This window comes from Drosophila gunungcola (assembly GCF_025200985.1).
Source record: "Drosophila gunungcola strain Sukarami chromosome 2R unlocalized genomic scaffold, Dgunungcola_SK_2 000004F, whole genome shotgun sequence".
In the NCBI taxonomy this organism is placed as follows: domain Eukaryota; kingdom Metazoa; phylum Arthropoda; class Insecta; order Diptera; family Drosophilidae; genus Drosophila; species Drosophila gunungcola.
In genome coordinates, this window is record NW_026453167.1 from 4,314,490 (window position 1) to 4,331,993 (window position 17,504).

General features: G+C 41.8%; 1 protein-coding gene across 1 annotated transcript; it reads right to left on the reverse strand.

Annotated features, from left to right (window-relative positions):
• Nucleotides 1-3,665: 3,665 nt before the first annotated feature.
• Nucleotides 3,666-16,133, reverse strand: LOC128254163 (nuclear factor of activated T-cells 5). Its single transcript, XM_052983023.1, is given in 7 exon segments — nt 3,666-4,201; nt 4,763-7,469; nt 7,472-7,609; nt 7,826-7,976; nt 7,978-8,193; nt 15,858-15,914; nt 15,997-16,133. Coding segments are annotated over 6 exon segments (3,429 nt in total). The 5' UTR covers nt 15,879-15,914; nt 15,997-16,133; the 3' UTR covers nt 3,666-4,005.
• Between the last annotated feature and the right edge of the window lie 1,371 nt (nt 16,134-17,504).

Genomic DNA, 17,504 nt, shown 5'->3' on the forward strand with positions numbered 1-17,504 from the left:
GCTTTGGAGCCCAGCGGCGACGTCAACGCCTCTGCAGCGCCACAAGCCGGAGATCTCTTTTAGATTCACAGAGAGAACCAGAGCGGAAGACTAAAACACTTCTCTTGTAAGCTCTCTTTAAGTTACGAGAGAGCTCAAACTAGTCACAAAACAAAAACAGCTGCACTGAAAGATAAATATAGATGCAGATAATGCATATAGATTATTATTATTGTCTACAATCATTTCCTTGTAAGCCGATTTTTTTATAAAATATATAACATCTATAAAAAGTAGATTTTCATAAAATTCAATATTATTATTATTATATGCAATTCCTAGTATTGCATCCGTGGGAGAATCGAACCAAACAAACCAAAATAAATGTCCGAACCTTCAACTAGAGTCCCACAAATAAATAAAATACCCAAATAACCAACATGGCGTATGAGTCATTTTTAAAAATTTAGTTAGCAAAAGACATTTTAGTTCTGAATAGAAATAAAACTGAGGAAGGTAAACTTATAAGTATAACAAATAAAAATGTTTAATATCTAAGCAAAAAGCGTTTCTGTAAAATAAGGGATTTAAAGTGTTTTGGATTATTTTTTATCGGGCTTAAGCCATCTGATTTATTTAAACTAAGACTGATAAAAGCAGGATGGATACCTTTGGTTTCTCTGCATTTAAAAGCATTTATTTTTGTTTAAAAAACCATTAACCAAAAACAATTCAAAATGAAATGAAAACAAAATATGATAAGATTTTTATTTCAGATCACCATTGACTTGATTTGAATGGTTTTGATCAGTGATAAATTTTGTGTCAATTGATTTTATAAAACAATTAAACTTTTCTTTCTGTGTAGGGCTCGTAAACAACGGTAACGCTACAATTTAACTAACAAACGGCAAGGCAGAAAGACACGAGCCAAGGAAGCAGCCAAAAGAGAAATCGTGAAGAAGGTAAAGGAGGATAAAGAGAAGTTGTGGAAGGGGGAAGGGGAGGTTCTCCTTCATCTGCCACCAAGATTTACAAAAACAACCACATAAGGCATGAGCAATCAGTGCAACAATTCTGCTGCGCTCTTCTGACTCACGGAGCTTACGGCGTCAAACGGATTTTTGCATTTGCATGTTTTTGCCTTAGTCTTTGTTGTTGTTGTTGTTATGGCCGTGTGCTATATTTTTTGCGGGCCCTCTTGTTTTTTCGATTTTTTGTTTATTTTTTGGGTAGCGGGGGTCTGTAACCCAATTTTGAAACGAGTCAAGTCGATGCGAGCAGAACAAAGTGTGCAAAAAAAGGAGAAGAAATGAAAAAATCGCAAAAATCAGTAAAACACATTGGATGTGGGAGACAGAATGCGAAAATTACAGCAAAAGACGTTTGTTCGAGTGACGCAAAAAAATCGAAAGCAGTTCAAACAACATGTGTCAAAAGGGATGAGCACGAAAAATACATCTTCAGCCAACGAGATGAATGCATACCTCGTGGTTCCCCGTGGGTATATGTGTATGCATCTGTGTGTGGGTTTGAGCCAAATTGGAGTTTACCTTAAGCCCAGCCAGATGACAGGACACGCTGCCAAGGCCAACCGACTCGGAAAGTGGGTTAAAGCCCCGTTTTAAAATCAGCACAGCAAGATACAATTTTAGGTCACCGGATTTGAGAAACAAAGCATTGATCTCCTTGCCTTGTGATGGAAAATCACTACAAATTGGCTTATTTCCAAACTCAGCTGTGCTAATAATAGCAGTCAGTACAATGAATTTAAGTTGATTCGATTAATTTGAACAACTTTGTTATATGGTTTCCTATTTTCAACGTAAAAGAAGATGAAAAAAACAACTTTATCTGAAAGAATCTTGAGGATATAAATTTTGAACAATCTTATGAAACGTAATCGTAATTTCCGGGAACAGATATTTTTCCTTTTAAAATTTGAAACTTAAACATGTAACCTTAGCTAAAACTACCAAAATCTTATTATACTTTTTAAAATATACTAATAATGTTTTTATAGATATATTGCCAAATGTTAAAAAGAATTCTTTATTCCACATTATTTTCTAATAATTACCAAAAACTTCATTCACTCTACACTTGTTTTGAAATACTTTTTAAGAAAAGTGGTGTTTTGTGTGGGGTATTCTTATTTATTCTTATTTATTTTCAAAACATTGAATCGAAATGCCAGAATTCCATATCTAGTAACCCCTGGAAGACTCAAAAACTTTCGTGTCGCTTGCAAAGTCTTGAGCTTTGTTTGTCTTACAAAGAAAATATTTTGAAAAACGCTCAAACATTGCATAAGTCAAATAAACATTCAAAACGAATTGCCCGAACCGTCGTGTATCGCCATATCTGAAACTGCTCACTCTTGGCAACAAGAGTTGCAGCCAATTTAGCCGGTATATGTGCAGCACTACATATATGTATAGTATGGCCAACGTGAAAAACCAGGCTTCGTTTCACGAGTATGTACTGCAGTTTTTGTGCTGTTATCGCTGCATTTGGCCGTTTGCCAGTCTACGCGAGTTGCGAGTTGCTGGTTTTTTCGGTTGCCAGTTGCTAGTTGCTAGTTGCAAGTTGCTGCCGGGGCAACTGTTTTTGTTGCTGGCGTGCGTAGTTGCAGAGCTAAAAATAAACCGTATGTAATTATAGTCGCAGCGACTTGTTGCACCTACCATGCCCAAAAATAAAGGAAAACACGTCAAAACATCCAGTCAAGAAACTGAAGAAACTGAGAGAGAAAGAGCGGCCTAAGAGAAAACATACTCTTTGGGCCAACTCTCTTTGGCAGCTTCTAGTCACGTCTACCGCCGTGGACCAGATCCGATATCGGTGTATGCTATATGCGTGTATATAGCTGGGTCACGTATGCGTATGATTTGTGGGCGCTGCGAAATCTTGTCCTGCTATCGAGACACGTTTAACTTCTTGCCCGCAGAGACTGCGGTGGCCACCGGCTAGCCTTGGCCCAAATTAAGGGGTCCGATTCAGACGATATTGCCCTCGAATCAAAAGTGATCTAAGCGAGTTGGTAAACAACGAAAATAAGCTAAAACTTGCATGAAAATTATAGTCTAGAATATTTTAATTGGGTACTATTTATGTAGATTTTGTAAAATAATAAGTAATATTGCTGTTCATATTATTTAATTTTATATCTGTAGACTTAAGCTTAAAGCTTACATGCACAGTGGCGCTGTAAATGAATTCGGTAGTAATGGGTACTCAAGTTAGTTACTTACATTTACTATTGTTACAATTTATTTACTTTATTTACTTTTGACACGAATTATTTATACAAACTAATATTACTTCGTTTTAATAATTTAAATGAAAATTATCATGTCGCTTTACAAAATATTTTCTGAGCCAAACTATAAATATTTCCGATGCACAAACCATTAAAGCCAGTTAAAAAACGATCGGTGTAGAGATCATGTAGATAATAACTTCCGTTAAATAAGGTAGAAAAACTAAACGTTAAAATAAATCAATAGAAGTACAATTTAAATTAAAAGGAAAATTATATTAAAGTCAAAAAATACCATTAAAATATTTCTTTCAGATCTTTTAAAAGACTTAATCATCTACGACAGTGTTTAAATTTTCTATGTTTTCAAAATTTAAGGTGTTTAAATCTCCCGAATTTTCTAGAACACATAAAAGAAACCAAATTTGTTTTCAATTTTCTTGTTTATTTTAATATTTTTACGTAAATTAACTTAAATTACGATAATTGTAACATCAGCATAGAATATTTACAAAATGGAAATACTACGAGAGGATTTGATGCAATGCCGTGATCAATGAAACGATTTTCTCTTTTTTGTTGTTTTTAGTGGAAAATGTGCAACCTGAGGACAGAATAAGGAAAGTAAGAGAAAAACAACTAGGGAAGTGGAAAAAAAATAAACACGAGAGGGGGGTTTTCAGGGGCGCACGATGATCATGTCTAGTTGAGTAGCTAAATGGCATTTTGTTGTGGACTGCGGCGACTCGACTCTATCGCGGTGTCTATCTGCGGCGCAGATGCATCATGGACTCCAGCGAACTGGGGTCCAAGGTGGCGGCGTGCTCCAGATCCTCGCTGCTCGCGTTCTCCTCGGCCACGTTGACGAACGTGCTAGAGAGCTCCCCATTCAGTCGGTTAATGCTGCCCGTTCCAATGTCGTACATGAAGATCTCCTGCTCCGCGGAGGCATCGGTGGATCTGGAAAGGGAAAAGTGATTAGTGGCGGGCTCTGGTCAGGATGGTAAATACGTAAAATAGAAAGTTCCTTGGAAGGACTAATAAAACATTTATCGGAAAAATGTCATATAAATAAGTTAAGAGGTAAGAGGTAATAAGACGTAAAGTTTTAAATTTGTAATTTCTAGTTCGATTTGAGGGTCAAAGGCCTATTTACACATTCGTATCTGATTTTCAATAATTTAGGTATTTGAGAACTAGACCTGGTTGCAAATGTAAAATTCTTAAATGGGAAATCCGAATGTCTAAAAATGTCCGAATCATAAAAAATGTTCAATTTCATACTTTTTTATATTAGCACAAAAAGCATATAAGTTTAGGTTTAAGTCCAAGTTAAAATAAGCTTAAATTAAAACTTTTTAAAATTTTAAACAATTTTTCAGAATTTTAAAAGGGAGTTTAAAGGGCTATCAGCTTTTATAAATCTTTTTAAGATTATTAGTATGGGGGCTGGAAAAAAAACTCAAGTGAACTCAAGAACTCAACCATACTGTCTACCGTAAAAGCTAGGAAACCACTTACTTGGTCACCAGGAGAACCACAGACTGCAGTTCCAGATCCGTGCGCGACTCCTTCTCCAGCCAGCGCTTAAAGTTATCCTTGGTCGGCTTCTTCACCAGCGTCTTGATGAGCTCGCCGCCAAGGAACTTGACCTCCTTGCCGTCGGCACTGCGCGCCTCGCTGCTCGAGTGTGCCGGGTTCTGGGCCTCGACGGGAGCCAGCACCACCACGCTGACGATCCGCTTGCCCAGCAGCTCCTCGCTGTCGGGAATGGGGAACTGGGCGCCGTTGATCTTCAGGGGTAGATAGCGGTTGTACTGCTGACGCTCTGCCAAATCCACTGGCGTCACCACGGTGGCATCGGTGCGCACGTACTTGTCGCTCACACTCTGACCTTGGGCGGCATCGTAGCGCACCACCTTCACGTCGAGATCCTGCTTCTGGGGCAGCGAGTTGCTCTGCTTCACACGGTCCAGTTGCTTCTCACTGAGAGCCACCTTGTCGCCATTGGGCTTGACCACGGTCAGCACCTTGTTGGTCTCGGCAATCTGGGCGCCACCACCGGCTCCATAGAAGTGCTGCAGATGCTCGGCGGGCAAGTTCTCCAGGGCAATGTCTCCCTGCTTGTCGTAGTCCAGAATGGAGATATCTGCGTTGTTCAGGATGCCCGAGGAGAAGAGCTGCTGGCGGAGATCGTCGGGCACTTCGTCGGGCAGTTGGAGCAGCGTTTGCGAGGCCTTGCCATTGGGCGAAGAGGCGGGTGTGGAAGTGGGCGGAGCAACGGGAACGGGCGCTGCAACTGGAGCTGAAACTATTTTGGGAGCCTGAACCTGCTGCTTCTCCTTCTTATTGCGCTGCTCCAGCTCCTTGAACACATCCGAGTGGAAGGTGGACACACTGAAAGGTGAGTTATCACTAGACGCAGGAGCACTGATCAGTGAGGTGGCTGGCTGCCTGGGCTGCTGGGCAAAGTTGGTGCTGGCCTGAGCCTGCAGAGCCGCGGACTGGGCATTGACATGCACCACCGGCTCATTGGCCGCCTGGGAGTACTGGCTGTAAGTCACATAGTTGGCGGATGGAGGCACTGGCGTCACCACCATCACCTTTTGGCCATGAGTGGATTCAGCATAGACAGGAGGCTGGGAAGGAGCTTCGCTGGGAAAGCTGGTGAAGTGGGATTGGGAATGCTGGCCATTCGATGAGCCCGCCGTTATGTAGTGACCAGAGATGGGCTGCTGAGCAGTGGGTCCCAGATTGGGAGCGGGCACATCGTGGATCACCTCATTTCGCGTGCTGCTGTAGGCAAACTGCTGATGTTGCTGCTGATATTGCTGCTGTGGTTGCTGGGCGGGAGCAATGGGATTCTGGACAGTCTCCGTGATGTGCTGCTCAAACTTGGGAATGGACTTCAGCAGCTCCGTCTCCTTGGAAGGCTTGATGTCGAAATAGTTTAGAGCGCTCTGGTGATTTTGCTGCTGTGCATGTTGCTGCTGCGCCTGCTGCTTCTGCTGGGAGTAGTATTCTGGCAGTGGTGTCGGGGAACGCACCACAAACTGCGGCTGCTGCACGAATTGAGGTTGACGCACAAACTGATATGATTGCTGCTGATGCGGCAACTTCTGTTGCTGTTGTGGCTGATAGTGTTGCTGTTGCTGCTGCTGGTAGTTGACATTGTCCAGCTTGACGGGCAGGGGCAGGGGTTTCGGCTGTGGCACAGGTGCTGGCGTGGGACGGAATTTAACTGGCTGATATGGCGCTGGAGTCACGCTTTTCGGCGGAATTGTGGGGAAGAATGGCACTTGCACCTGCTTGTGGGGTGGTTTTTGATATTGCTGTTGCTGTGGTGCCTGTTGCAGGTGTTGCTGCGGTGCCTGTTGCAGGTGTTGCTGCGGTGCCTGCTGATGTTGTTGATGCTGCTGCTGATGTTGTTGATGCTGCTGTTGATGTTGCTGTTGGTGATGCTGCTGCTGCTGTTGATGATGCTGTTGCTGTGGGTACTGTTGGTTGTGGTTGATATAGTATTGCGACTGTTGCACCAGCTTGTTGAAAATCGTCTGTGAGGAGGTGGAGGGCAACTGTTGCTGTGTGATGCTAGGGCGATGTTGCTGCTGCACTTGTTGTTGCACCTGTGCTGCTGGCTTGGGGTAACTGGGAGGTGGACCCACCAAGGCTGCCGGCGGCCTAAAGTAGTTGTTGCCGTGCTGCGTGGGCAATTGCTGCTGCTGCTGCTGTTGCTGTTGCTGCTGGAAGTTAAGGGGCGACTGTTGCTGGTAGTTGCTGCCAAAAAGGAGATTCGAAATGGGTCCGGGTGCCCGGCCAAAGTTGCTCTCTCGCCCATAATCCGCTCGGGTGTTGCCCAAGTAGCCACCCTCCGATTTGGCGGACACCGAAGGCGGCAGGGCCACCACCTGACGCTGGATGCTCTCGGCATCGTGCTCCTCCAGAATGTGACCCGTCTGGTGCTGATTCTCCGCCCCGAAGGACACATGAATGCCGGAGTTGCTGTGGAACTTCTCCGAGTCCGGATGGATAATAGTGCGCAGGGTGGTGGACTTGACAGGTGGCAGTGGAGTGACCGGATACTGGATGACCTCCTCCTCCTCCTCCTCTTCCTCCTCGTTGTCATCGTTGTTCAGCGAGGCAATTGGCGACTCCAAGTGCAGCTTGTTGTTCTGATCCTTCTTGTAGTTCACATAGAACACATGCACCTTCTCCTTCTTCTTCTTTTCTTGGTCACAATGGGCTGGGCGGGCTCTTCGGCTAGCGTCTCATTGGCATCCTTGATGATGATCTCGATGATGGGCTCCGGAGCCTCCAAATACTGAGGGTATTGGGCATAGGCGAGCCCAAAGTTGCCGGGATATTGAGCTGTAATTTAAAAGGTTTTTAAGTTAATAAAGTATTAATATTTCTATTTTCACAGAGTTGGATTGAAATCGTTTTCTAAATTAAAAACAATCAGGAAGTAACTTTTTCCGTTGTTAATTTCAATCAAACTAAGTGGAATGTTTGGTGATGATTACCCCAAATCGAAATCCATTATTATCTGTGAAAATGGAAACCATTTCTTTCAGGTTTACTTACCAATTGCATTTTGGGCATTGTAGTAGCCAGTCTGGGGATAATAACTCGCCGTGTTATCCACATAGCCAGCCCTCCTACTGGCCACTTCGGGATACAGATAGCCAGCGTTGCCAAAATCATACAGCGTTCTCTTGCCACGATTCTCGCCCGGCCTTCAAAGCCTTCGATTGGCGGGTGGTGGATGTGGTGGTGGTGGTGGCCTTGGAGGAGGGCGATGCCGAGGGTGAAGGCTGTTTGGTGGGCTTTTCCGGCTCTGCTTTTGGCTTGCTCTCTATTTTTGGCTTCGCCGAGGTGGTGGTACTGGTGGTGCTGGAGGATGAGGATGAGGCAGTTGCCGTGGCTCCAATGACCAACAGCGCCAGCGCCAACTGCAAATTGAATAGAAAGTTGAGGATTAGTACTGCTGCCAAAATATTTTAATTAAAAATTCGTGGAACTCAAATTTAGTTTCGCTTTAGGCCATAGCCAAAAGATACTGATCAGCATTGAAAGCGAAATTTGTTTGGGGGGGGGAATTTGTTGGAAGTTAAATCATCCATAAATCTTCCAGATAAATCTAAAAACATGTAAAAACATGGCTCCTGGAAACAAATATTTTAATTGATATCTAGTGGACAAGGTCGAGACCCCGACAAAAGCCCAAAAACTGAAACCAAAACCCAAAAAAAAAAAAAAACTTTTACCGGCCAAAATAGAAGATGGCAAAACAAATTGGTGAATGCCCAAAAAAGGCGAATTAAAAACGCAATAAACTCGAACATCACCAGTTAACGAAGCCGCAACCAATTAGCCGAGCCAAAACTATTTTTTCACTTTTGCATTGGGTCAATGTCAAGTTGGGGCTGTGAGTTGGAGATGAAAATGAAATGAAATGGAGAGGCTGAGATTGAGTTGTTGACCACAGAATTGACAAACCACCAACTTGATGGGTTAAAGGCAAGGCAAGGCTCAAGCTAGCTCAAGCTCAAGCATTTCATTTTGGCCCGGTTTTCGCCTTTTAATTTGGCATATCGCGATGCGGTTGATCGACGAACTTGGAGCTGGAGCTGGTGCTGGTGCTGGTGCTGGCAGCCATTGAGTCATCATCAGTAATCCACTGGCGGATGCCTTTCTGGCTTAGCCGTGAAAGTTGCCCTGAAGTGCGGCGACGAATTTCAATTGACCGCGGGAGCCGCTTTCTGGCCACGCCCACGCAAAAATGCCAAATACACAGACACACCAATGGAAAACTCAATTCTGTCTTGAATTTTTCCACCGAACTTTCCAAAACTGCACTTGGACTGCAAATGTCAGCCGAACTGTGTGTTTGTGTGTGTGTGGGCGGTTGACATTTGATTTGTATCTATATAATAAAGTACGAGTGCGAGTATAACACATTTTGATGGCTGAGCAGAAAGTGAAGTGAAAATAATACACACTCGACACTCGACGGACAATGAGCGTTACCCACTGCCATAAAGATCGGGGCTTGGCCCAGTTCAACTCTGTCGATCGGTGGCGTATGCGCAATCTCACGGTAGTAGTCTCGCCTGATTATGGCATCTGAGTCGCAGTCGCATTGTTTTTATTATTATTTTTATCGTTGTTTTTGGGGCGGGAGGCAGTCCGGAGTGTCATGTCAAAACGGAAGCTGTGAGATCTTGTTTTGACAGCCCCGTCGACAGCCTGTTCCTTTGTTTTCACAGTTTTAACGCAGACATTTTGACAGCTTAATGATGCCCCCTTAATTGCAATTGCAGTCTGCAGTGATGTCACTGCTCTACTGCTCGATTTTTGAGGGGCTAAGGGGTTATGCCATAACATATGCTAATCAGTGAAGCCCACACAAACAAAACCTTTGATTATCCAACAGTCACTTCCCAAAGAAACTGTCACATTACCATACCTGACCTATGGATAACTTCCAGTAGTCCACACACTCCGATGACCACATACAATGGCCAAATGGCCAAATGTCAAAGATTTGCCAAAACAAAGCCAAACAAAATATGAAAAATGTATATAAGACAAAACAAAAAGAGAGAAATAATCAAATCAACATCACCATCGACAGACAGACAGACAGACAGATAAAAAGCGCGAACAGTCAAAAGCAGTTCATGAAAAGAAAGATGCTAACAATGGGAGAAAGTTACACATCACACTGTGCCACTCTTGGTAAAAAGCCATCAAAATTCATCTCAAGCCAGAGCCCCAAAATACTCGACAGCTGAACTCGCACATTAACATAACGAAAATGTTTACAAGCCAATAAATCTAGTGTCTCAGCCGGAGAGTTTTCCTCCATTTGGCCACAAAATGCGAGAGAATTATGCAATCTGGCCGGGCCAAGACAAAAATTTATTAATGAAAATGAAGAAGAAACCCGAAAATCTTTGGCAAGCATTTAGTGGGCAAGTGTAAATCAACGGCAGACACTTCTCTAACTGCTGCTGCTGTTGTGCAATGGTTTAAATGTGTTGCTAAGGAGATGGTTAGGAGATGAAGATGGCTAACCAGTTGAGCGACCGCAGGACTAACAACTTGTGGCATGTGGCCAAAAGAGCCAAGTGGCAGCTACAATTGATTGCCGGCACGTTTCTGCGGCTGGTTTTTCGCTTGTTTTAGTGTTTGCCATTTGCTGTTTGCGTTGGTGTTTAAGACGATTGGCCAAGTGAAATCTGGCCGACAACTTGTCTGAATTTGCAATTGTACAAATAGCCAGGGAAGTTCTCATGTAAACTGTGTTTATTTTCGACTGCGGCTGCTTTGTTGTCTGCATGTATCATAAGCCGAAGAAAAGAGGGGACAAAAACCAAAAACCCCCCTTGCACTTGATGATACACAGTTATGATATGTGCCAGTTGATCTGCCATTGTTAGGCTGTCTGTCATGTGAATAGATTGCAGATTGCAGATGGCAGAGTGCCGATTGCAGATTGCACAGACAATCAGCCTGTGACATGGCACAATTATTCTGGGCCACAACTTGAAAGTCATCTTCGTGCGAACCACCTTACAAGCAGTTAGCCCCAGAATCGCAACTTGTCTGCAGGCCAATTATCCGAGTGGCTACGAGGAATGTCAGTCATCGCAAAATGATGCAAATGTGGTTGCCAAAGAACATAAGACATTAGCATTAACCGTAACTGACATCATTTCCCATTGCCAAAAATTAAAAGCTAAAAAGTATAAGTCAAAGAAAAAGAAAATGAAAATGAAAAGAAACCGAAGCGGATGTAAATAATGCGTCACTTTCGCGTTCGTTTTCACGCGAAATTGCCAACAATCTGGTAAATCCTTATAATTAAATCCCAGGCCCTGGTTGCATAAGAAAGCCAGCCAGCCAGCTGTCCAAATGGAACAACAACTGTAGCGCGACCAACAGGAATGAGGAATGAAGAAAGGAAGTGAGCCGCTCAAATTGAGGTGTAGAAAATGTGAGACTTGCGAAAACAAACGAATGACTGAAGCGACAAACTTGGCATGCGAGATCACAGACCCCCCTTGATACGCTGAGCCGAACTAAATGGTGTAAAAAACCCGTGTACGAAAATAAAACATTTATCGTTTTCATGCCGTCATTGTCTCTTAGAAGTGGCATACGACCACCGAAAACGGAAGTTGGCGACACGCCAGTTGGGAAAATGTGGACCATTCCATAAACCATTTCGCGGGGGTAGGGGGAACTGAAGTTTGGAGTTTGGAGTTTCAGTTAACGCCAAAACGCGGAGAAACAAAAGGTGAAAAATATGATGAATTATTAAATGAGAAGAAAAATGAAAGTGTTTTTGTGCTGCTTCTGCTGCCGCTTCTCAAGCGGCGGGTTAAGTGCACACAGAGAAAAACTTTAAACGCAAGCTTTTTCGAGTCGCAATCACCATCTTTCAAAATATCCATTTATGCAAAATCACTCCAGTAATGATAATTAAATGCTTTGGGAAGTTTAAGTACCTATTAGTTGCCTAAATGGAAATTCAATTTGCAATTACCTTTGAAATCACTGCTAGTTATCTAAAATGGTATTTCTTTTAAGTGCAGCTGTTGCTTATTTTAATTTTTAAGCTTGAGTTGAAGGCCATTCCAAAACGTGTTGGATAATAAATAAATCAATGATATTTAAAATGTTATTTTTGGAATTTAATTTGTTAGACAAAAATTACTAAAAACAGCTAGTTATTCATCTGTTGCTTTAATTGAATTTTAAGCTTTAGTTGACCAAGCTATACAATATAATAAGTAAATCAATGAAATTTAAAATATACATTTTTTATTTACTGAAAAAATTCATTAAAACTAGCTGTTGTAATTTTAAGTCTAAATTAAATATAAAACATTAAAACTAAAAATAAAGAAATAGTTTTAAGTGAAAATGAAATCAGTCTTCATTAATCAAATTTTGCTTTATTAAAATGTAACATTAAAAAAGTTGTTTTATTTAAACAAATATTTGTATCCATTATAGTTATACTTCATTAGTAAATTGATTAATACTTTTGCCAAGCACTAGGAGAAGATATATTTAAAACAAGAAATCAAAATCAACATAAAGATGTCGCCTCATATTATTAAGATAAGTTTCGTTTTTAAATGACCCACTGATGTGCCACAGCGCTATGTTGGTGTGAAAATCATATTGAATAATGACCAATTTGGGTGCTATTTTTACTGTGCATACCGCGGCGTGACATGGATTGGCCCCGAGAAAGCTGGCCGGCGGAAGGAGGTCCACCTGCGCCGACAAGTGGCAGCGTTTCGTGTGCGTGCCCCGTGGAATCGGAGCTGCGGGTGTGGGAAGCGGTCTTAGCGGGTCGGACCTGTGCGTGAGCCCCGCCAGCCAAGCTGATCTGCATAATGGGCACTACCGTCGAGTGATGGGAGATGAGATGTGGCTGCATAGCGCGCAATCCGTTGCAGGCCAAAGCAAATGTAAAAGTTGTCCAACCACTCGGCCAAGGGATCTCGACTTCAAATGGTGGAGCTTGGAACTTGGAATTGATTCGCAGGCTTTTCCCCATTCAAATGTGGGAGCAGAGATCTCAATTGTAATCTGACCATTGCAATTCATTCCATATTTCTCGCATTTGTGCAATTTTTGCAATGTGTCAATTGCAAATTACCAAGTAATGAGTAAATTGAAAGGCAATCGAACAAATGTTGCGTATTGGCAGTGTCCAACAACAACAACAACAACAACAGGTTATGCAAACGGCGACAAATCAAGCAAATTAGCCGGTAAGACACGAGTGAGCAGGCAGCAACACTTTGCAAACAAATGGCCACCACTGCAGAGTGCAAATATTGCCACCGAAAGGAGACGAAAACAAAAGACTTAGGCAACAAACTCGAGGCTCGTCTCGCTGCCCCGTGTGGAAATGAAAGGCAAGTCCTAATTTAGTAGCCAATCAAATGATACAATCCCAATTAACTAACCAATTCCAAAACCCATTTCTGTGTTGAGGGCGGTCAGTGGCAGGTTTTTATGTCTTCCCTGTTAATTACTTAACTGCGGTGCGGTGATGAGCTAAGCGATGAGCAAGGTCGTTGCATAAAATACATAAAATTCAAATAAACAATCGGTAACCCTCGAAGAAAAAGCTCGCATAAATTAAACAAATACCAGGTCGCTGATAGCTGGCTGATAGCCAGCCGGAACCGCGATGAACTCTGGCCGCATTCACGAACCAATTGCGTAATACACTCTCTTTCGCCCTCTCATCGCCGTGGCGGGTGAAAAGACAAATAATTAAGAGGCCCCCAAACATGTTAACGCCACAAATTAGTAGGCTGCCTAATCGAGAGCCGAGCAATTTCGGTTCATCATTAATATTCATGGGGAATGCGTGCAGTCTGCAGTTCAAGATGCTGGTCGCTTGAGCAACATTTAATTAAACAAATATACGAGTATATGGCAAAGCCCGAACGATGACCACCGCATTGCGGATACTTGTACATTGTACAGTGTACATTGTAATTGCGCGCCAAACAGAAAACTGTCTGCGGTCGCAAACCGCATTCCAAAATATGAATTCGTGTGTCGCCGCCGCATCCCCATCGGTACATTCACATCTTAACGGTCCGAGAGCCGAAAAACTGGCCACTGGCAACTTGCAACTCGTCTTCAATTGCAAGAGTTTTCCTTTTATTCGGTGGGCATCTTTCGATGGCGATGAACCAGCAAGGAAATAATTGAACGAGAAGTGAAAGGTGCATTCCTTGTTCAAGACAAAAATTCACAGGGCTGCACTTGCCGAAACTTTCGACCGGCAATCCAAATACATAATAATAATCGAATCAAAATCAAAATCCAAATCAAAATCCAAATCCCAATTCGAAGACGAAATAAATCCAATCAACTTTCTACACTCCACAGACAAGCGGCAAATGGACAGTTTGCATGCGTGCAGCATATTAAAATATGCTCAGCCTCGGCCTATTTGGGGAATCACTAGTTTTGGGCTTCGAAGTTGTGTGGACAGCAGGGGAAAAGACACAACAGGTGCTGAAGTGAGCGAGTGTCGTGAACAGCCGCTGGCCAAAAAGCCTCGAACAGAAAGCCAGCCCATTCTTCTTGGCTCAACAGACATGCGCAATGACAATCAGCATTTTCTTTTTTCACTTGCCCGAAAATTAGCCATGAAATACTCGTAGTTTTCTTTATTCGCACTCCAACTATACAATCCCAATAGTGAGTTTCTGGGCCAGCTCCACTTTGGCATTTATTCGGAATCGCATTGAATTTAGCCAGCAGAAAAGAAGTTCAATAAACGAAGCCACTTACACGTCTTTTGTAAAGGTTACACACATCATGATCCAAATAGCAATGGCAGCCACTAATGATCATCACGGGGATTTTCGGCTGCAAATGTTTAGAGTCATCTCTGGTTGATTTTTGCAAAAGCCCGATCTGATGGCCATTTGGCGCCTCGATTTTGAAAGGCAGACGAATACACAAAACAACGGACAGACAGACTGAGATCGAAAGGAGGACAATTTGGATGTGATCTCGAGTCTCGGCTCTCGAGTTGATTTTGCTGATGATGCAGATGAAGACGCTAAATGAGCGCAGCGAACTGCCCCATTCAGTTCTTCAGCAGGTGGCTGATTGCATGTGATTCCATATTGCAAAAGGAATATGATTGTGTAAATAATGAGATGCACAGAGAAAAATGGTTATTACAGATCGGAATATAATAACCAAATCAAAAGTAAGAACTTTGATATAGAAGAAATCGCAAAAATTGGGAATACCTTTTTATAAAATACAATATTCAACGGCATAATTATTATAAAAGTACTCATACCTTAAGTAATTTTATAAAATTTTAATGAATTCCGCTTCTTATAGGCAAAACAATCAACAAAGATTTCAATGAAAAAATATTATAAAAAGGCATACCTGTGTCGAATTTAATTTTAGGAAAACAAGAAAAGACCGTGAAAAGATTATGTTGTACAAAAATAAGAAACAAAATCTTTTGTAAATTAATAAAAATGACATTAATAATCCGCATATTTCTTTTTGTTATGAATATTTACCAGTTGACTAATTTATGCTTTGAAAAATCTGGCAATCAATCAACAAAAAACTTAAAAAAAATGTCTTTGACAGAAAATCCCCGTGCTCACATTAAAGGCCAAGAAATTTGTTAATGCAGAAACAATAATAAAATTGGGAAATGTGCAAATCAGGCAATGGCAGGGCTAACAAGAGTGCTGTAAACAATGGGACAATTTTCTGAGCAAATCCGCACATGTGCGGATCGCATGGATATAGTGTACCTATAGAGATCCATGAGATAGGCAGACATTTCTTCGCGTAACAAGTGCCAAGTTGAAGTCTTGGAGTCGCGGCAGCCGGAAGGCAATTTACACTTGGCTTACTTCGCTTACTTTTGTTTGTGCCCCGTAATGGAATGACACGATTTGTCAATGTCAACGATGGGGAAGAGGTCGCAGATCGCAGGTCAAGCCAGCGATGACACCTTTGAGATTAATGAGCCCTGGCTGGTTACATAAGTAGCCACTTAGAGGCGTTAAGTCCACCCACTTACCAAATATGGCAGAGTTCTCATCGCAATTTAATCCCGAGTCCTTGTGGCTTACAGCTGCTGAAAATCAAAACTATATTTAATAGGCACTCGCGTGAAGTCAGGTTAACTATAAATATAGCCGATCTTGCACTGCACCCACTCTTTTTTGGCGATTATCCTTGAACGCCGAAAAGGATATACTCTCGCAATTGGGAGACACGCGCGGAGCAATGGTTTTTAATCGCAACCAGGCCGAGTCGCTGCCGTATTGTAACTGAAACTTCGCGTCGAATGTGGCCAACAGCTTGGCCCAAACGAAGACAAAGCCAGTAAAGAAAAGAGAGAAACGCGGCCGAGAGAGTTTCAAGCTCTTCGCCAGTGGAAGATGGACCCTCTCACCTCGTGGTGGGTTTTGCGGTTCAACTTGAAGATTCCAATACCAGATTCAAGTATTCTCAATCAAAGCATCGAAAGTGAATCTGGATGTCAGCAGTAAAAACAACACACCAGCCAGGTCGAATTCACTTTCAATGGCAAACGCTTCAGACGGGGAAATGAAAGAGAGTAGCCCGTAATGAAACCGAATTTGTGCCGGCAGCCGTCTGGTCAATGTGTGTTAAAATCGCCGGCAAAATGTCGGACAAACAAACCCAAAAGTGGGCACATTAAGAGAGCCACGCCAAAAATACAATGCTCGGGCACTAACAACAAGCAAAAAAAAAAAAAAAATGAAATGAAATGGCCCAAAACAAAAACACAATCGAAGACCTAATGAACAGCTTGTGCAGATTTCGGTGGCTCTTGGCTCTTGTTTTATGGCTCCTTGGATTACAAGCGATTTGACAGGCCAGACAAAAGAGTAGGGAGTGAAAGGAAGTGCAACCAGTTTTGTTAAATTATTATAATAAACCGTTCTTATGCGCAAATCATATATTGGGCTAGTGGGGCAAACGAAATGGGTTTAACTTATTTATGGAAATTTTTGTTAATGCTCTCGTTGGTCCATTTTCAGCAAACTGTTTTATTTGTGATTTAAAAAAAAAGAAGGAGTAGCAAAAAACTTTTTATACTGCTACCATAGCTATGTCATAATTTTTTAATTACAACACAACTTTAAATCGTTGCTTTAACAATTAGCACCAATTCATTTAAAAAAGCATTATGAAATTGATTACCAGTTATTAGTTAAATTTATTATTTTTGGAACACAATGACTGCAGTATATTTAAAAAAATTTGGAATAGGCTTCCAAGAAAACCGAAAATACAAAAAGTTTTTTAAGCCAGTTAGAGAGAGTAATAAAATACTTACAATTTTTTTTTTCTAAATAATAAAACAATCAGGTAATCCAGTCTATAAACAACGATTTTTCTTTCGTTAACCATGAAGAAATATATTTTAGTAAACTAAATTAATGGCTGTTATAAATATTTAAAATGGCAATAAAAACTTGAAAATTTGCCGTAATTAACACCAAGCAATTAGCAGCAATTAATTGTAAAAGTAATTACGAAATTGCCAACAAACAAGGTAGTGTGCTTCTAGGAAAATGTATATAGACCATTAAATAATACTCCATAGGTGAGCAATCAAATACTTAATCGGTTTCTTTTGAGGTATGTTTATTAAGAAAATATTTTCGTTGAAAGATATTGAACAATGTTCGAC